This window comes from Sphaerodactylus townsendi, linkage group LG01 (genome assembly GCF_021028975.2).
Source record: "Sphaerodactylus townsendi isolate TG3544 linkage group LG01, MPM_Stown_v2.3, whole genome shotgun sequence".
Classification (NCBI taxonomy): Eukaryota; Metazoa; Chordata; class Lepidosauria; order Squamata; family Sphaerodactylidae; genus Sphaerodactylus; species Sphaerodactylus townsendi.
Genome location: NC_059425.1, coordinates 31,328,302 through 31,349,898, shown reverse-complemented (window position 1 = coordinate 31,349,898; position 21,597 = coordinate 31,328,302). Strand labels below are relative to the sequence as shown.

General features: G+C 40.3%; 1 protein-coding gene across 4 annotated transcripts in view; it reads right to left on the bottom strand.

Moving 5' to 3' along the window:
- Positions 1-10,198: 10,198 nt before the first annotated feature.
- Positions 10,199-21,597, bottom strand: part of FZD3 (frizzled class receptor 3) — a 39,854-nt gene continuing 28,455 nt past the window's right edge. Inside the window, exons 7-8 of one of the 4 annotated variants that reach the window (XM_048516773.1) lie at positions 20,707-20,940; positions 10,199-16,692 (exon numbers count right to left, since the gene is read on the bottom strand). In XM_048516773.1, coding sequence (XP_048372730.1) covers positions 16,479-16,692; positions 20,707-20,940 — 448 coding nt within the window. In that variant the 3' untranslated portion in view covers positions 10,199-16,478. Of the gene's footprint in view, positions 16,693-16,748; positions 19,451-20,706; positions 20,941-21,597 lie in introns of those variants that run through there. The other 3 variants (XM_048516780.1, XM_048516788.1, XM_048516795.1) reach the window with 3 other exon arrangements.

Sequence of the window (21,597 nt, the reverse complement as noted above, 5' to 3'; positions counted from 1 at the left end):
GATATTTTGGATTTTACAGATTTATGCTATATATTTTTATGTTTCATCCTCCATATCCTTTTACCCCCTTTCCCCCCACCCCCTCCTCCTTCTTTTCTTTAAATGTGCAGCAGCAGGTCCATTCTTTCTAGTCTTCGTTTCCAGTTTTCTTCTGTAATTCCAATTTCATTTAACCAGTCTTTGAATTCAGTCCAGATCTATATCATATCCTTTTGTTTTTCTTGCCATATTCGGTTTCTTGACATTATGTCAAAAATTTCTAATTGTATTTGTTCCCATATATATTCCAACCATTTCTGTATTGTCCAGATTCTTTTGTCTTTCCACCCTAATGCTATTACTCCATGGGCCGCTCTGATCATAAGTTTAAATAACATTCTCTTTCTTTGTTCTATTATTTATTTATTTTTTATTTTATTTATTTTTTGAACTTATATACCGCCCCATCCCCAAGGGGCTTTGTATGTTCCAGTATACCTATAAATAATAGATCTATATTTTTCCTTAATTTTACTTTCACATATTTTTCCATATACATTATAACATTTTCCCACAAATGTTTTACCTCTAGACATTCTAACCACATATGAGTATAAATTGCATTTTTATCCCCACAATGCCAACATTTCAGGCTTAATCCACTTATCATATATGCCAATTGTTTCGGTGTTCTGTCATTTTAACATTAGTTTCTTCTCCAGTTCTGCATATTTCTCTATTTTTATCTTATTTATATTTTTTATTATTTGTTTTATGAAGTCTGTCTTTTACTCCATCTTGTTGCCATTTTTCCATTACAGTTCTTAGCATAAACTCTTGATCTTCTATCATATATTTATATAGAACTCCTAACATTTTTCCTTTCCTTTCATCGTATATTTTTATACAATTTTTCATTATACAATCTCCTTTTATCCTGGAAATGCCTCTTAATACCAACCAGTTCTCGGTGCCTCCTTTTCCCATAAAATGTGGAAACGTTATCAAATCCCCTCTTTCATTATTCAAATGTGCTACTTTTTGTAGTCTTTGTCTTTGTAGAGATCTTATTACTTGGCCTCCCTCCTTACTGACCATGCTTCCTAATGGTGCCGTGTCCAGAATCCCTGGCATCCATTTCCCTTTCCATTTTTCCCAAATCTCCGATATCACTTTTCGGGGGCCTATTAATTTTTGTCTTTCTGTTTTTGAACAACTTGAATATATTCCAAAGCTACCAATATTCAGATTTATCTCATTTTCAAATTTAATCCATCTATCTTTTTTTATCTATTTGAATTCCCATCAAACTTTTTATTTGATAAGCCTCATAATATTCCTATAATTTTGGGATTCCCCAACCCATTAGATTTTTAGACATGTAAACTATTCTATTCATTATTTTTTTGATTAAAAACCCATAATTTAATTTTTTATCCCATTCTTCAAACTGCTTCTTCTTAATCTCTAATGGTAAAGTACGAAATAGATAGAAGAGTTTTCGCATTATACACATTTTTAATGCCACAATTCTCCTAGAAATAGATTCTTCCCTTGTCGATCCTTTAGTTGCTGTTATTTTTTCCATATTACTTCATAATTATATTTAAACATCTTCTCCTTTTTATTTGTTAATGTAATGCCTAGATATTTGATCTTCTTCACCATTTCTTTCCCTAGTGTTTTCTTTTCTATGTTTATTCCCAAAATTTCTGTTTTCTCCATATTTACCACCAAACCAGAATGTTTTTGGAAATCATCTAATATTATTTTTAATTCTCTCAAGGTTTCTACAGGATTAACTGTTATTAATAATAAGTCATCTGCAAATAGATTTAACCTTATTTCTTCTTGGTTAATTTTATAGCCTTTGATCCTTGTTATTTCTTTTTCCATTCTGTTGAATCTCTGATCCATTTTCATGCATTGATCTTTATTTTCTTTCTGTATATTTGTTACTAACATTAACAATTGTTCAGTTTTGGAGTTGTTTATTTGTGCTTCATTCTGATATTCAGGAGTATTGACTTCCATATTTCGAGTAGGAACTGTTTTGATTTGTTTATTTTCTGCTGTATTTTTCCTTTCTCCTGTTGCCATATTAAAATATGTAGCACCACTTCTTGTGTTCCTTGTGTCAAAATTCTCCATATTGGCTATTAGATCATTCCTTTAAGTAGCTATTTAGTTGGAATTAAGAAAAAAATAGGACTAATAAAGTTCATGCTTTTCCCCTTTGTTGTTACCCTGTTTCCCTGAAAATAAGACATCCCCTGAAAATAAGACGTAGTAGAGGTTTTGCTGAAGTGCTAAATATAAAGCATCCCCCGAAAGTAAGACGTAGCAAAGTTTTTGTTTGGAAGTATGCCCGTCGACCAGAGCATGCAGCTGTGGAGCGGAAAAATAAGACATCCCCTGAAAATAAGACATAGCGCATCTTTGGGACACTGTCTTATTTTTGGGGAAACAGGGTAGTATATAGGTCTTGCAGTTCTTATGACTACATATCCCAGAAACACTCTGTTTTCTCTCCATCTGGTCACTTCCGTTTTGTGACTCTGCCTTCCTTTTTAATTTATTTGTTCTTTTGTTGTTTACCAGGTTATTGATTTAACTTTCGCGTTGGTTATTGGGGATATATGGTATCTCTTTCCTTCTTCTCCCCTTCTTCCCCCCTTCCAGCTCAGTTATTGCCTTCTATTTGTTTACGTTAAGTTGCAACTGTGAAAACCCCGGAGCTCTCAGGCGTTTCCTTTGGCTCCACACAAAACATCGGCTCCGCTTCACGTTGCTCTCCTTATTCTTCTGATCATGATTAAGGTAAAAATAGTTTGTTTCATTTTTATTTGTTAGCTTTATTTATCTGGGTGAACCTTTTTTAAACCTTCTAAGGTTTATTCTTAGTTTAGGTGGTCGTTTTGGTGACGCCTTTCCCAGTTTGACCCGCTTCGCTTCTCCCATTGGTCGGTTAGAGGGTTACTTGCCAGATTTCCCCCCTTTACCCTTGCAAAAGTGCTCTTCCTCCAAAAGGGAAGGAGTATTAATGCCTCTGCAGAGGATATTTGTGAGAAGACGAGGTTCCTCTGGAGAGAGTCCTGGAGATGTTCAGCGTTCACCGTAGCTCGACCGGAAGTCTCTGACACAGTATCGTATTAGTTGAGCGAGAATTTGGTTTGGATGTGTAAAATGACATATTCCAGTTTATTGCATTGAAATGATGATAATTTAAATGCATTATATCTTTAAGAAGCTGATGGTATATTTGTTACATCTGATGAACTGTACTAAAAATTAACTGATGTTTGTGAGCACAACCTGAATGTAGTGAGTGGTTTATTGATTGTGTTTACTGGTTTGACGTTGCGTTCGTAGTGTTGGAATAATATGTCAAGATGGCTGATTGGCAACAGAGCTTCTCCTACAATGATGAGGATATACAGAGAATTATAACTCAAGTGCAGACGAAAGGGAGCATGATGGGGGCATCAGTGGATAATAAATAGTTGACTTATATTAATACGCAGAGGCGGCAGATTTGCATGCACCAACATGCTGCGTCCCTAATTGATTGTGTGAAAGCCAATAAGATTCTGAGGGGACTGTGAACACAAAAAGGACCTACATTATTTGCGAATATAGAAACGTTTAAGATTAGGTGGGCTAATATCTTGAACAAGTGTTCTTTAGATCTTATGATACTAATAATTGAAACAGCCACAGAAGAAGAGGCTAAGATAGCGAATGATATTAAGGAGATGGAAACAGAACTGCGGGCTACTATGAGACAGGGTCTGTTTGACGAAAAGTTGGCTAATTTAGAGAAGGATCTGAGACAATTTAGAGAAAAGCTCTTAGAGTTCAAAAGTAAAAAAACTGCAAACAGATCAGAAAGATTATGATACTAATCGGATTTATAGGTGACAACTAGAAAGTGAAGTGACAGCCAGGAGAGAACGGAGGGCCTGGTGGTTTGACGGATATAGCTCATCAGACTATGAGGCCACGGATTGGGAAGACTTTTTATCCTCTTCAGGGGATGAAGACAGACAAGGAAGAGGAGATGTTCGGGATTCCAGAGAAGGAAGAGGCAGGAGACGCGACTCTCGAGACCGACAGCCGACATCTTTTTTTCGGCCGGTGTGGTGCGGACGGAAGAAAACTTGATAGTAAATTTGTTGCGTAGACAATTGACCCCGGCTGAGATATACTCATTGACAGCCTAAAATTATAAATACACTACTGTGCTGTATGTCTGATTGAAGAAGTTACCCAACTGGCAATACTGAAGAAGTTATTCAAAAAACGCTGGATACGTGCAAAGCGTTTCTATGGGACTGAATTCTTACCAATTGAACTGGATGGATAAGTGTTACAGGACTTGGTATTTACCATTCAAGATGGACGAATAAATGGATATATAGTGACTTAAATAAAACTATTGAGTGACTTGTTAGAATGAAGACTCTAGAATTTGGTTTGGATGTGTAAAATGACATATTCCAGTTTATTGCGTTGAAATGATAATTTAAATGTGCTGTATCTTTAAGAAACTCATGGTATATTTCTTACATTTGATGAAGTGTACTATAAATTAACTGATGTTTGTTAGCACAGCCTGAATGCAGAGTGTGGTTTATTGATTGTGTTTACTACTCTGTTTATGCCATTAAAGGTTTGTTTGCTTTGAAATCATTTTGAATAAGGGTGTTAAGCAGGGCTGTGTCTTTGCTCCCCTTCTCCTCAATCTATTTCTGACTGATCTCGTAAATTTTCTACCAGTCACGTAGGCTCACTAATCCATATTAGGCAGAACACCTTTAGCAGCGCTAAAGTGCACTGATGATACAGTTCTATTTTCTTGTTCCAAAGTGGGGCTGAAATGTTTACTCGAAGCTTTTGCCACCTACTGTGATCACAACTATCTTACTATCAATTATGAAAAAACCAAAATTATGGTTTTCTCCAAGTCATGGAAGTCGTCGTCCTGAATTATCAACGGGAACCACATTGAGCAAGTAAAAAGCTTCAATTATCTGAGCATTTCTTTCCAATTCAATTTGAAATGGACCACACACTATAAACGTCTCTTTTCCTCTGCAAAGCAGAGTGCAGTGGCAATTCGACACTTTTTCTACACAAAGGGTGGACAATACGTTCCAACAGCCATAAGATTCTTTAGATCTGATCTATATCTGATCTATGATGGTGCTTGGAGCATGTCATCATTAGGACTGCTCTGTGAAAAATATTTCCTTTCCTTGCTCCAACCTGGAAAGATTGTAATTTCCTTCAGGACTCTGCTTTCTACTTGCTATTCTTCATTTATACTTTGGCTGGGGGGCGGGCAGCTATGCAGCAAAGAATCCCTCTCTTACCCTGACTTTGCTCTTCTCTGGTCTCCATTTCTCCATAACGCTGCCGAAGACACAGGGGAGACACCACTTGCCCCTAGTTACTAGCTGGCGGGGTGAGAGTAGAGCGGCGGAGGGCAGAAAGTGGAATGGTTGAGCAGTCATTCTCCCCGAAATGAACAGGGCTGAGGTGTTATTGAGAACTTGGCAAACCATGTGACAGAGAGCCGGTGGCAGCGGCCTTCAGGTGTGAGTGGCCAGGCTGTCCTTGGGCTGTGGTGTGGACCGGCAGAGACCAGCAACTGAAACCCACCAGCAGTGAGAGGGCTGGTCTTGGGAAGAACTGCCGTGAGAAACAAAGACATCAGCAGTGTTTGGAATGGTGAATTGCAACCCAGCTAGTGTTACCATCAGTCAGTGGGGCGGGGGGGGGGGCAGTGAGAGTGGCCCTTTCCCTTCGTTCACTAGCGGGACACAGGTTGTTTTGATATTCCATATTATGAATGTTATTATGCGGTGTTATGTAATGATGTCTGAATCTGTTAATTGATATTATGTAATGATGGTTAAATTGATGTGTAATTGATAACCTATATTGGATACTGTTAAGAGTTCCTGAGATTGTATATTATTGCTGTTGCTACGACGAATTTATTGCTGAGTATACTATTTTGATGCATTATATTTGCTATGTATTACTGTTAAGTATTATTGTTTGATGTTGTTTACCACCCTGAATCCATTGGGGGAGGAGGGTATACAAATTAAAAATTCTATTCTATAGGACTGATGTCACAGGTTCTATATGGTGCACCCATCTGACTAAATGGCTCACTAAAATCCCTTGAGAGAATCCAGTCATGTTTTCTCCATAAGCTGCTTGGCGTCGCCAACTGTGTTTCTTATTATGCCCTATGCTCAGAAACTAGCTCAAACTTGCTCGAGACTCGAATTTGGTTATACTCACTAAAATATTGGCTGCGCCTACATTTTCGATCTAAGCTTGGAAGCCTAATCAACTTGATACTATCCAATTCATTCTCTTCTGACTGGAGTTATTTTACTATTACTAAAATAAATTCCCTGGGCTTTTTGCTGGACCTCTTTGTCAACATGGAAGAAATGCAAATTGTCAGTCTTCCGATGTGAAGATTATTTGACATAGAAATTCAAAATTTATTACCTCACTACCTGAAAGCTATTTCACCGACGGGACTCATCACTCTTCCCCCCAATAGAGCTCTCTCATCGTACTTTTAAAATTTATTTCTACCCAACTAAGACACAAATTCATGCTGGCCCGTTTGAATGTTCTTCCTTCTGCTTACCTGTGGGGTAGATATCTACAGATCCCTCACCACAAAAGAAATGCCCTTGCTCCCAGAGGTCAATCAAGTTGGTTGAACATATATTACTAGAATGCGATATACCCTGCTTAGAAGGCTTTTCATTGACCTTCACATCCAAAATTGCCACTTATTCTCTGATAAGGTGAAGATTTATTTTTCGCTGTGTGACCAGTGTCCACAAAGGACTGTGGAAGTGGCAAAAGTTTTTGCCGTTGGCTCAGCAGACCTGTTCCAGTTATATTGTTTAACTTTCCTTTTAATGACTGACTTGTTATTTATCTTATTTTCTTCTTTTAATTTTACTTATGCTTTTATTAACTCCTTTGTTAATGTCAATAAAGGTATTGAATGAATGAAACTTCAGATCCATAAAGGGTTAAGAGAGAACTCCTCCCGACTGGCTGGAAATTGCTGCGGCTATATAGCCAAGAGGAAGGTTGCTGAAGAGGGAACTGGGTAGAGCATTTTGAAGGTAGGGAACTGTCACAGCTCATTCTCAAAAGGCTAGGATTAAAAAAAATAAGAGACCAAGAAGGCCAGAAATAGATGTAGGTTTCTGAGCTGAGGGCCTTGAAAATTTACCAGACCACTGTCACACTAGCAAAACACATAAAGGGGGTTAGTCTACATATCTCTGGGGAGAGTGGGTCTAGTGCGAACTATACAACTCTATTTTAATGAAAATAATTTAAACATTTATATATTGGAACCACAACTCTTAATCAACAACAAATTATAAACAACAACAATAAAACAATGAACAATACATACAGAGGATTCCAAATAAAATAATATCAAGTCTCTGTAATGGAGTAAGAGATCCACTAATGGTGTAGAAGGATACCAATGTCTGATGCTTTAAAAAAAATCAACTTCCATTTATAGGTTTCATGTATGTATAGATGAACAGGATATTGATAAAATCCTTAGCTGAATCTGCCCTAAAAAAAGGAAATTCTATTTCCAGACAGGAATTTTTACAAGAAAAACCTCTCCCCCTGAGAGAAAAGAGACTAGTTTATACTCTAGATTATACACCAAGCTCTCAGACTATCCGTGGAATTATTAACCAACATTGGCATATTGTCAAATCTCTCCCAGGATGTGGCCTACCTCCTAGGTTGGTTTTAGGAGAACCCAAAATCTGAAGCAAAGTTTGGTTAGAACTGACATTGAACCCTTTGAGAGACAGGCTCCTGCGGTGAAAGGTCATTTCACATGTGGCAAATGCAGGGCATGTGATTTAGCTATTCCTGCCAAAGAGTTTATTCACCCATTTATTAAGTTTAGATATACTTTCAATCACTTTGCTAATTGTAACACCAAGGAGTGTGTCTATCTCTTGTACCTGTCCAGCCCTTTATGGAGGTTGCACACTTAGACCCGTTAAACAAAGAATTTTGGAGCACTCTTCAAATATCAGACTGAAAAAATTTGAGGAACCAATTGTTCAACATTATTTACAGAAAAATCATACAGATAGAGATCTAAGATGCTTGGTTTTGTAGAAGCATCAATCCAAACATCCTTTTACAAATGTACAACTGATCCTTCTTAGAGAAGAGGCTAAATGGATATTCAGACTCAAAACTTTTCATACAGATTGGGGCTTGAATCAAAATTAAGATTTGCGATGTTATATGTGAAACATTCCCTTTATTTTTCTCAAATTACATCCTGCCTCTTTAAATTTCACTCAGCACTATGCTGTATGGGCCTTACACCCTGTCACAGATATGAACATTTTAAGCTTATTTTCAAACATGTAACTGACTTTTAGTAACTGACTTTCTAATATGCTTGTATGCATGTAGGTGATGTCTTGCCTTGGAGCTAGGTAATTTTTTGTATGTGTGAGCCAGATTATTCTGGTACCTAAATATACAAATATATTTGTATATTTAACATTTGTAAGTATACTCTCTCTATATATACATATATATGTATCAGCTTATTATAATTATTATGTCTAAATTGTGGGATTATGTCTGTATACCTGGATTTTCCTTCCTGGTTCCCTTGATGTCTGTGGTGATTTTTTCAGGCACAGGGGTGTTTTTTCTTTCGCTTGGGTCTAAAAGTTTTTGTTATAGGAAGGATCTTCCTTTTGCTGTTGCCTTTGGTTCACTGCTGATCAGAGTTTCCAAACTGGAGGAGAGAGTAGGCGGTTTCTAGCAACCCCAGGAAGTCGAAATCTATTGGTAGATTCCTGCCTCCCTGATTGGTTACTGCAGAACCACCCAGATGTCCTGGAACTCAATGGAGAAGGAGTACTTACTGGCATCAGACACTTGGTATCCTTAGAATCTATACCATTAGTTGATCTCTTTGAAAGTGATACCTTTATTACAGAGACTTCATATCTCAGTATTGTCTTTGGGATCCCCTATGTGTGTATTATTTATTGTTTTGCTGTTGTTATCCATAATATGGAAACTTTGTTATTAAGAGTTGTGGGTCTGTAATATGAATGCTTTCTCTGTACTGCCCAATGTGTGACAGGCACTCCAGAGGGGAGACTGTCTTTATGGCGTGTGTGTGTAACCTGTGGGAAGCTTAATTTCCTGAGAGGAAACGATAAGTCAAAGGTCTCTCTGTAGGGATATCAAAAAGTCAGAATGGATATTTATCATTATGTTGGAAATGTAGGAAAGAAATAGGAACATTTTTTCATATGTGGTGGTCCTGCAGAAAGGTGAAAAAATATTGGGGTTTGATACATGAACATATAGAAAAGATTTTGAAAACAAAATTTAAGAAAACGGCCTTGACAAAATTTAAGAAAACGGCCTTATTCGACCCAGCACTAGAGGGTCAACCAAAAAATGAGAAATATTCACATATAGTATCATACATGACTGTAGTGGCAAGAGTAACGCCGGCCAAATACTGGAAAACGGAAAAGATACCATCAATGGAAGAGTGAGAATGAAAAGTAACATATTACACAAACATGGACAGACTTTCAAATCAACTGAAAAGCCGGCTATCAGAAGAGTATGTAAACAAGTGGCATTTATGGTTTCTTTATGTGTCAAAAACAAATAACTTCACTATTAACCCAATAACATATTAATGAAATTTACGTATCTACTACTACTGCTAATAATAATGCGAGGTAGTATATAGAAAACCATTAGTGGTTTAATACCCGCTTTCATGCTATATTTACCTTTTATTTCTTGTCTATCACTGTTGAATAAATTTATATAAATATACAATGTGATTAAATTTTCTACTTTTTTGATGAAACCAATGAACTTGGATAGAGATAGAAACAGAAGACTGTTGTTTGTTTTGCTATCAGACAAAATAGTTGATATCTTAGACTAATGTTTGGTATAATTTAGATTCATGGTTAAGTTAAAGTATAATAAATAATCAACGGCAGAATAAACCTGTAGGGAAAGTTGAGGGGGGGTGTTAGGGGGTTAACTGTAGGGTGGTAAGGGTAGGGAGAGGTAGGAAGAAGTTTTCCTAGATGTAATAGTTTTCTTATAAGTCTTATTTTTTCGTTTAAAATTCATAGCATTATTCTATCTCTTGTTTCTTGGTGCGCCAGGAAAAAGATGTTTTACCTGGCTCAGGTGTGTTGTCCGACAGCGGGAGGTACGTAAGAACACAATCGGGGGAATGAGTAAAATGTTTGTGAAATTTGCAGGTGCGGGTTTATTCTCGAAGCAACAAACACATGGTTCCATTTTTATATATATATAGATTAGCTTGCTGTGCTGATGTTATATTGCTGCTGTGTAATGTCATAATGTTATATTGATGATGATTTGATTATCGATATTGTTATTTGAAATAATGTTTGATACTGTTGTATATGTTACGTTATTATTATATTTTGTTGTGAACTGCCTTGAGCCTTTCGGGGGAGGGCGGTATATAAATTAAAGTTCTATTCTATTTTAGTGCAGCTTGGGAAATCTCAGGCAGGCTCTCTGTTTCCAATGGCCCTGGACAGAAATGCAGCCCAAATAACCAGCTCAAGATGTCAAAAGACTGGAAATTTAAACCACCAGGTTAGTCATGCCTCCTCACCCCCTCTTCTATCAAGATAGAATGCCCATTGTTCTTTATCTTTTTAAAAAGACTAACCTAATCAAGGAAGATTTAGCAGCATTAGACAGGATGGTGTTGCAAAAGTGCATCCCTTGAACCACAGCAGCAAGTCCATTAAAATCCTTTGTGGCTCATGGTGAAATTTAAACATCGTGCAGTGTTCTCAGGATATTAAGAACAGTTGGCAATCCTAATGTATAATGTTACAATATGTATGCTTAGACATTAGTGTGTATATACTGAACTGAATAAGTTGATTCAGATTACAGAAGTATAAGAATTTATATACTTAGATAACAGAAAAATAAGGGTAATAAAACGATTGTATATACATAGTAATTGAGTTTGTCATGGTTCTGAGAATTTTCAGAAATAGTCCACGTATCAGCCTGAGTGCAGTGCGTTTTTGATACAGTACATTGTACATTGAACTCCTATCTTGGTTTTGATTCTTGAAATTTAAAAGCAGCCACGTGACACAAAGACTACATGGGAGAGCCTTCTCAGCCAGAGGCAGTATATCTCGAAAACCTTTCTATCCAGGAAAATACATGGGAGGAGGGAAGAGTATGTTTTTGTGTTCTGTAAAGATTTCAGTTCATTATCAGAAAGATCAACACACAAGTAAACAAAAAGACCCCCTTGAGAACTAACATCATTCAGGTGGCAGAACATAGCTGCTATTATAGAACATTTTAAAATCTCTATTGCCCTTGGATTCTGGGGGTGGGGGGATTATGTAAAATGCCTTTTTCCATGGAACATACTTTCTTTTTCCCTTCAATGGTATTATTCTTTGACTATGGAAATATCTTAAGAAGAATGCCTAGCAGTTAAAGCTGGCATCTAGTACAAGTGCATTTCCTTAGAGGTAAAACATGAAGTATTTTAGCTGTGCACAAAATGTGCACAGCTATACTTTCCCCTTCTCCTTTTGAGTGTATGTATGACATGAATAAAACATGGACTACTAGGAACAACAATAAATTAATTAGATTGGAACAATGAAAGATCAGTGAATGAGAAGGAATTACAGATGACTTTTGATAGCTAAGAAGGTATTTCTGGGTATGACAAGGAAGGAATGACTGTGTAGCTTTATGAGGCAGCAGCTCTTGGGGCTCACCACAGGAAGTGAGGATTAAAAAGGCAATCAACCCCTCCACCAGCCCTGGGTGTGCTCTGTCTATTGCTGCCTTTCTTTTTCTGGAAAACTTCTTTTGGCTGCAAACATTTTCAGGGCAATTTTGGAGTTCATTGCCTCATTTGCATAGCCAACATGCTTGGCAAACCAAAATCTCAAGCTCATCCCAGACTTAGCAATCCAGCTTTGGCCCTTTTCGCCAAGCTTTGCCAGCACTATCCTCTTGACCATAAGAAGAAACTGACAGGATCTCAACTTAATGTTTTCTTCTCATGCTTACAACAACAGTTCCAGCTGTGCGGCATGCCTCCCACTAATCACTCCAGTCTCTTTTTCCAAGCCAGCAGGTACCCAAGCCCGTGACACTCTTGCCAATCACCACCTAAGGTCAGACGGCCTACCTGCAGGTCCCACTCCCTGAAGGAAGCCTGTCTATCCCTAGAAGCATCCACTGATCCTCTTGGCTGGAAACCCTGAACTGCAGCATCACCAAAAGCCAAGTTACTTCCACTGCTGCCCACAGCTGCTTGATATCAGTTGCCTAGCCTTTTCTGCAGCTATTGTTCCATTTAAGGTACCTGGAATTAGAAGGGCCACCACTTACTCCAGTCTCAATCGATAGTCTCCGTGGCTCCCCTGATTGTCTGCACTCCTCAAGTGGTAAACAGGAAGGGTGCCACTTATGTACTGGCTTTAGACTTTGTAACCTGCTATGAGTATGAGAATTTCATCATCATAATCACTGTGTACATAGTTAGGATCACTGGATCCTACTTGTGTGATCTTCTTAATTAAGCACTGAATTTGAAATTGCCAATTAGTTTTAATCACTTCACTGATTTATTATGTGTTTATATGCTTTGATTTATTCTACTATGTATAATTGTTGATTGTTTTAATGATTAGCTAGGGAATCCCTTCTCCAAACCCACGAACAATGAAAGCAGCGTCTGCCATCAATTTTACCATTTCAGTCAACTCATTGGTTTTTTCCTGACAAAGAATCCAGATCTGACTGCTTTTCCACTCCTGCCCTCATCCTCTCTCTCTCCCCCTTTCCTCCACCTCCTGCCAAAGTCCTCTTGTAACAGCTCATAGCCGGCTCATCACTTGTGTCTCCTCAGTGACTGATCAGCGGTCTGGAATGTATGAAAGAAGTCATACACCAGAGCTGTATGTCTTCATTTGGAGGTGGGATTGTAAGCAGATGGACCCCTATTCCCATTAAGGGGTGCCATGGAGGCACAGGGGTCAAAGACACTGCTTCCCACAAAATGGATGCTACTCAGAGAGTTCTGGGGTCCATCTTGTGTGTCAAGTTCAGGCAAGAAAGAGGTTGGCCTTGGAACTTTTCCCCTTGCCCTAAATTATGCCTGGCTGGATGATGGGCTAGATAATTTCTATTGTGTCACCCTAAGGCATCACTGATAGGTGAACCTATCACACTCATGTCAAAGGTGACATGCCAGGGTTCACCAACACTGCCCTAAGTTGATTTAATCAGCACACATAATTACCCTATCTACTCCCATCCAAGCAATCAATCAGTATTCAAGAGAATATCCCAGGCATTCTCTTGGGTTCTGACAACCCATCAAACCTCTCCCTATCAAGCAATCAATTCTCTGTCTCTGGTTCTCCTGCCAGCTTACCTCAAACCACCTCAGAACTCATTTTTGGGTACTGATCTTTGGCCATTCATAGGGTGTGTGTGTTCGGGTTGCATGCATGCACTCACAGTTGGAGGGCTCTTCTTTTTGCTCCTGGAAAGGCTGTGTTTTGCTTCTTCATGCCGCTTTTCCTCAACATAACTCCAAGATTGGTAAATATCACCAATTAAGAGAAAAGGGAGGAACTTGGATAGGGTTTCAGGATTGGGTAAGTTACCAGTCTTGAAGGGACATTGAGGAAAAGCAGCGCTGAAGGAGAAAACTACCAGCATTTCCACATACAAAAGAAAGTGCCTACTTGCAAAAGGGAGTGTACATGCATGGATCCAGAACACACAGGCCCTATGAATGGCCAAAGGACCAATATTTATACTAAAAAATGGGGGCGGAGGTGGTATGGGGTAATCTGGCAGGAAAGCCAGAGATAAAGAATTGATTGCTTTTCCAGGGTTCCAATAAAACGATAAAAGAGGCTTGAGGGGTCATCAGGACGCAAGAGAATATCTGAGCTATTCTCTCGAATACAGATTGATTGTTGGGATGGGTGCAGATAGGGTAAGTAATAGTCTACTCAGAGTGCTGATTAAAACACCTTAGGGTGAGACAATGGAGATTAGACAGCCCCACAGTCCAGCCAGGCATCCCTTATGGCCAGGGGAAAAGTGCAGCTGCTAATTGTCTTCCTGCCCAGACTTGACATACAAACTCTCTGAGAGGCATTCGTTTTGTGGGGAACAGTATCTTGCTCTTATGGCACTTTTTGGCTCCCCTGCCTTTGTGGAACCCATTAGTGAGAGCCAGGGTCCAACTACTCAAAAAAAATGAGGCTTCCCTCAATCTTCAAACACCAGCATAATTCTTAGGTGAGCAGGGTTTTGCCTGCCCTCAGTACAAATACAGATTCAAAAAGGAATGTATGTTAAAAGAATGAGACAACAATTCCCAGTAGTAGTGTCAGCAGCAAAAAGTGAGGTAGGTTTAAACACAAACCAGTGTTTCCAGGTGACAACTCTGATCACTTGTCAGTAGTTGCCTGACAAAATCAAGTGTACTTACGAGCACTGTGGGCAATATCTCCAGCAATAGGTGATCATTTTTGAGGCATGCATTTGCATATCACTTACAGGAGCATGGTGAGAACTACTTGGACATATATTTCCAGTCTGTTGCTATGCAGAAGGGATCTTAGTCACTATTGAACAGAATGATTGCTATTCTTTAACAATAAACACTCATTTTTGTAAACCACCAGCAGCTCCTTAAATCTTGAAGAATTTGGAACATAGTTGAGAACAAAATTCAGTTTCGTACCACAAACGGGAGATCGAAGGAACTACTTTAAACGTGTTCAAGAACACAGCAAACATAGCAGGATCTCATTCTCCTTTTAACAGAGTCATCATCAAAAACAGTCTGCCATGACCCAGAGTTCCTTTCAGCCCACAATATTATTTGTATAACTTCTTTACTTCAGTTCTAATGCTTCCTGGTTCAGAGACTTCAGATTATAATGCCATCTTAGTAGACTTTAAAAAATACAGTAAGAGCTATAAAATTCTCCCTTCCCATTTCCCACAGATGAAAGCCATGAGACAACAGGGGACAAAGAAGTGCTCTAGGTATCAGCCATATAGTTGTTCATTCCCAAACTAAAACATGGCTTGACATTGCCTGCTGCATTCCCAAAAACCTATTATACCCCAATACAAAACTTAACAAGGGGGAACTGAGGAACACCAAAGAACTCCCTTGGTGAAACCCCTGTAAGGATCTGGATGGAGGAAGCCTTCTCCTCCACCTGCATATCTTGGGAGGGACCCTGAGATGGGACATGATCAGGAAATTTGGCACTGTCTTCTTAATGACTGCAGGCAGGCTTTGGCAGATGACCCTTCATGAAACGAGCCAACAGATTATCTAACATGCAAACAGATCTACTTTTCTTTTGCTTCTCCCCCCACAGAAACACACCCCCTTTTCCTCTTCTGTGAACAGACTCCTCAAGCCCACCCCACCAAGAATGTCCCAGATGCAGCAAGAACTGACCCAGGGAATGGGAATGTTTCATATGGAGAGCTAAACTGCCTCTCATCCGGCGATTGCCAATGAAGGGGTTTGAGATGCTGAACTCAGCTTGGATAACTGACATTCAACTCCTTTTTTCTCCTTTCCCTGTGTAAAAATTGTAAACAAGTAGGAAGTCAGAACATTTTCTATAAAAACGATACTACAAAAAGCTATACTCCCCTCATTCCTACCCAGCCTCCCCCCCACAACTGAAACTAGCAATTTCAGTTAAGAGCCGACACCCTTATGCAGAGCTTCTATTCTTCTTACTGAATGTTCATTATCCTTCTGCTGCATTTCCAGTGTAACTGCTTAAAATCTCCTGCTGATTCCCCATAGATGTCCTTTATACAGTTGTTAACACACAGCCCACCCTGTGTGCTGCAAGAGAACAAGTAACCAGTTTATTATCTAATCAGAGACAAAAAAGCCACAGGGAGGAGTTTCTTCAAACAAAAAAGCCATAGTCTTCTGCTTTTGGGAACTTTTCACAAGACCTTCATAGTATGTCTCCTACAGAGGCATACATGCCATTTTTTTTAAAAAAAGAAATCAACTGTCAAGCAAGATGGGGAAAAATGTAATTGAATAAATAAAATTCATAAAGGAGTTGAAAATGTTAGTACTATCAGCCGTTAGCTTCAAGACATGATCAAGCAGCATCCTCATTGTGAGGCAAACCTTTGCCAAAGAGCTGGATACAGAAAGAGAAAAAGGCAGCACCCAGTTTGGTTCCTTTCCACAAAGTTAGCACCTGATCAGACCGAGAGTGCTGAGCATTTGGTCATTTTGAAGACAGCTGTGGATTATGCCAATGCATGAGCATTTGGGGGAAGTGGGGGAAAAGAGATCAAGCACTAGTGCCATCCTCTTCTATAACCCGATTCATGCTTGTGCCGTGTGTTATGTGAGTCACTGGATTGCCACTGAGGTCCCTGGTGCTGCTGTGACGTGACTGATCGTTGAGCCGGTGGGAACTGCTGTGTCTGGAGTGGTCAGTCAGTCGGGACATACTGCCATGAGGTAGTCTATCTTCAAGCCCTCGATAACTGCAGGGGGTATACCTAATTTATAAAAACTAATCTGTTTCAGTAACAAGACAAGCAACAGTGTGTCTACACACATCCATATAGGTACATGATCTAACATTTTTACCCCAAATACATGCAACACAGATAAAAAAACCTGGTTAGCGGGTGGACCACAGCTCAGTGGAACAGCGCTTGCTTTACTTGCAGCGTCCCAGGTTCAACACTTGGCATCTCCAGTTAAAAAATCTTAGGTAGAAGATTTGAGAGTTTTCTGCCTAAGACCCAGGAGATGTAGCAAGTCACACCTGAGCCAATAGGTGAATGGTTTGGATTGGCATAGAAGACAAATGTTTCCGAGGAAGCACATTTGCTTTTATCACCATATTTTACATGCAGAAAATAGTGCAAGATACTTGATGCATTATATTTAGAAACTAAATTGGGGGGCGGGGTTATATATAATACTTCAAGGATAAGTTCAGGAACAATAAGAAAAACACTGCACTTACCTGTTAATTGTTCTTTGTAGAGTAGAGCTCTGTGCAGCACACAAGGGTCTGCACAGCCGCAGGCCAGCCACGGAGAAGATTAGTCGTCTTCTCTGAAGAATTCTATAGAAGCTCCCCTGAGCGTTATCACTCCCTCCCCTTGGGTAGGAGGGGGAAAAATTTTCCACCCAAAGACAGGTGATGTAGGAGGAGAGTACGATCCCCTCAGTTCAACTTGAAGCTGCTGCTGGAAGAATTACCATTCCAGCAGAAACAGGACAGCTCTCAGTAGGGAAGGGCAAAGGGTATGTGTGCCTACACAGAAGACCACACTACGAACAACAGTTACAGGTAAGTGTAATCCTATTGTGTCCTTCTGTGCAGACCCACATGGGAGAGTAGCAAACTCTCCAGATGGAGGGTGAGAACTGTCATGGAGACAAGGACAGGTACACATAAAGAGGTAAATTATAAACACTTTGGTTTTTTTTAATATAGGCTCATCTGGATTGCGGTACTGCCTTTCTGACAGCAGTTTCCCGGCTGATGTCTATGTCAATGGCATAATGCCAGGTGTAGGTTGAGGCAGACGCCCATGTTGCTGCCTTGCAGATATCCACAAGGTCCAACCTGGCGAGGAAGGCAGCAGAGGACACCTGAGAACATGTAGAATGGGCCCGGACCCAAAGGGGACACTCAACCCTAGCCAAACTATAAGCCTTCAGAATGGCCTTGCACACCTAGTGGGACAGAATCTGGGCAGACACAGCCTTGCCCTTTTGCACACCTGAGAATGAATAAAGCTGTGTCTTGTCTAAATGTTCTGAGTAACACCCGTCATAGGTTCAGAGTGTGCAGTGCCCTATCTGCTTCTGAAGAAGGATTAGGGGAAGAAGTAGGTAAAACTATGACTTTGGACAGGTGGAAATGAGACAACCTTAGGGAGATGGCAAAAACAAAGTTGCAAAACAACCTTGTCATAAAATTTTAAGACGGGAGGCTCAGAAGCAAAGCCCTAGGATCGATCACCCTTCTTGCGGAAGTGACGGCCATTAGAAAAACAGTCTTGTACAATATCAGGGTTAGGTCACTGGTGGCCATGGGCTCAAAGGGTTTACCCATAAGCTTAGTCAAAACCAAGGACAGACTCCACTGCGGAACTGCAGCCTTTACTGATGAATATATGTTGTTCAAACCCTTGGGGAACCTGGCACTAAACGGGCTGGCAAACAAGCAAGCAGAGTCCATGTTCATATGAAAGGCTGAGATCACTGCTAAATGCTCCTTCAAAGATGTATTTGCCAAACCATACTGCTTTAATAATAGGTAATCAAACAATACAAGAAGCGTACAGGTGATAGGATTGATGGATAGGATAGGTTCCTTTACCCAACACACAAATCTCCACCACTTAGCCTCATAGGACTGGTGGGTGGATAATTTACAAGAACACAAAACGTCAACTATACGGTCTTTAAGCTCCTGCTCTTGCCTTACCAAATTTAATGCAATAGCCATGAGAATCAAATGGTAAGAGTACATGGATGTCAGCATCTGGGGATGTTTCTGATGCCTCATCAGACTTTTCCTCTAAGGAAGAACGCAACAGATCTTGATAACTTCAGCATGAAGGACTCCTCATAGGTGACCTTAAATGTCTGTTGGGAGATTGACCTCAACATCCTATAGTTGAACGACACGGACTTGGTCTTGCTGATCCAGGACTTGACACTGAATACCTGTCCTAGCAACAAGATGCTGATTTGTGGCTGGACTCAAGATGGCTCTTCCAGTGTTGAGATAAAGGTTGATGCTGACAGTCTGAGGTCAAGTGATAACTCCCTGGCATGATCGAGTGTTGATCTTCATCTTAGCTTCTGTAGTGGGACAGCCACCAAGATGAAAAGGGTGGACACAGTCATGGGTCTAAGGTGCCTCACTGTTCATGGTCCCCATAATGGTCCGGTCAATCCCTATTTTGTGATGTGCTGCGACAACTTGGATCTCTGATGGGAAAATGCCAATACCACCTTCAAAGCCCATGGAATGCACAGTGGATCCTCTGATACCAGCACTACGTCGGTGTCCCCTGACTCCTGCAGTTGTTTCCAAAGCAAGAAAGCAGCTGATGCCAAGAAGATAGTATCCAAAGCACTTGCCGCTGATTGCGCCGCTTCCACGTTGTGCGGGGAGAGAGATGGGAAGCCCTCGTCTATGCGCGAAGATAAGTGGCCATGAGTGTTCCAACTTCCAAGGTGATGACGCGCTACAAGGTCTATCCTGATGAACCGCAGAACTGTCAACTGCAGCCATTGAAAGAGGAGATAATGATAATAGACAGCAACATTTTGGCTGTAAGTCTTGGTGTTGTGCTGACTCCGATGCTTTTTCTACCGCAACCACAGCTGAAGGCAATAAGGTGCAGTCACAACACAATTGAGTACAGTGCGGATTAGTGCCCTCAAAGTGGATGAGGAAGAGGAATGGATCAGAGATTTGGACATCTTTCTGTGATGGGAACAGACTAACTCCAAACTCCTCAAAGATGAATGCTCCACAGGTTTTGACAGCTTTCTCCCTTTCTCCTTCAGGCTAGGGAGAGAAGACACTCTTTCTTGGCTCATGGAAGGACTTTTCACTGAGGAGGCAATTGGTACTGACCTAACTGAGGAGGTCTTGGTGTTGTTGCCCACCTTGGCAGAGGAATCCAGACTGCTTGTAAAGTGTGGCCTTCAAATGAGAGGCGCGCACACTGCTAGCCTTCATGGTTAGGTTAAAACATGCTCGACAAGAGGTTGGGATATATCCCTTGCCTAAGCAAAGAAGGTAATCCTTACATCCATCGTTTTTGGCTATCCTGGCCCCACACTTCTGGAATTTTTTGAAAAGTACCCCACTGGGTTCCATTTTGACAGAAATCCTGTCAGAAAACATGGCAGGTAGCACTGAGAAGCTAATTCACATTCTCCTCACATGGCAGCAAAAAGAGAACCAAAGGAAGCATTCCCTCTGCCTCCTACATCACCTGAACTTTGTGCGGGAAAATTTTCCCCTTCCTCCCAAAAGGAGGGGGAGAGAATGCTCGGGAGAGCTTCTAGAGAATTCTTCAGAGAAGCTGACGAACCTTTGTCACAGTTGGCCTGCAGTTGCGCAGACCCATTTGGGTTTGCACAGGAGGCCACAAATAGGAACTATACTTACTTATTTATACCAGCGGCCTAAGGATCCCTACGTTTTTTGACAGCATGCTTACATCTCCACATGGGGCTGGAGGCTCTTATGTGAGCTGGACTTCTCCAGCTTGAAAGGGGGGTAGTTAATATTCAGTGAAAAGTATAACTTGAGCCCTTGGAAGGCAATAACAATGCAAATTCCAGGAATATTCTGTAGTTCCAAAGAGATTTGGCTAACAAGAGGTTTCAATTATATGGGAAGGGTAATTGACTGTATTATTATCAAGCCTCCCTCGAATTACTATAGCCAAAGGCTAACTTCTTCAATGTAACCATATATTCAATCAACAGAAATTATAACTGAATGACAAGATTTTTTATCTCACCTGCCATCTCGTGACCTATGCAAACTGCCATGGTAGCTACTGACTTTGCTATGGACGCTGCCTGCTTTGCTTCGCTGGTCATCCATCATAGCCAGCTGGGTAGAGGAAGCATGAGTGGATGTCCCTTGAGTGGAGGTGCCTCTAGATTTGCGAATTATGGGTGTGTTGGGGTCTCTTAATAGAGACTGAGCAAAGTCAGGTTCCTGTAGCACTTGCCGGCTCTCGTTCACAGCTCTGAGGAATAGTAAAACGAAGTTAGTTTAATGTCAGAAACACAACAGTGTACAGAGACAGCAGCCAAAAACAGTTTGATGAACACACTTTATAAATGAGTTGTGCCTGGTTTCACTATATCTATAATGTTTAAATGGGAAAATGGTGTCTCCGCCACAGAAATCTAAGCAAGTATTGGAAGGGAAGGGGGAGAAGAAAAGAAACGATCTTGTATTCTTTTCACTTCCAGCATCCAGTAGGAATCATTCAATTCCTTCTACCTTTTCCTTTTAAAACTGCAACAGACCGATGAGTAAAATTTTCATGCGCAGTTACAGGCCAAGAAACTGGTTCAATAGGTTACAGGCCAAGAAGATGGGAACTGTGGTTCTCACAATGGGCAGAATCACTTGCGTCCTTATAGCCAAATCTGCCCCAAACTTCCCATCTACCCTTCTCATGTTCACAGTGAGTTACATGGGTTGCCTTTTATTTATTATTTATGTATTTATGTATTTATTATTTAGACTTTTATACCACCCCATCCCTTTTGTCAAATATGTTGACAGAACTATGGCAATCTTGAGTCTGCTGACCTGCAACAATTGGGCACTGGGGGAAAAGGTGCATCTAGCCAGCTTAGCCTAAGTGCTACTTGAGTGAAATGAGGCCTTACAC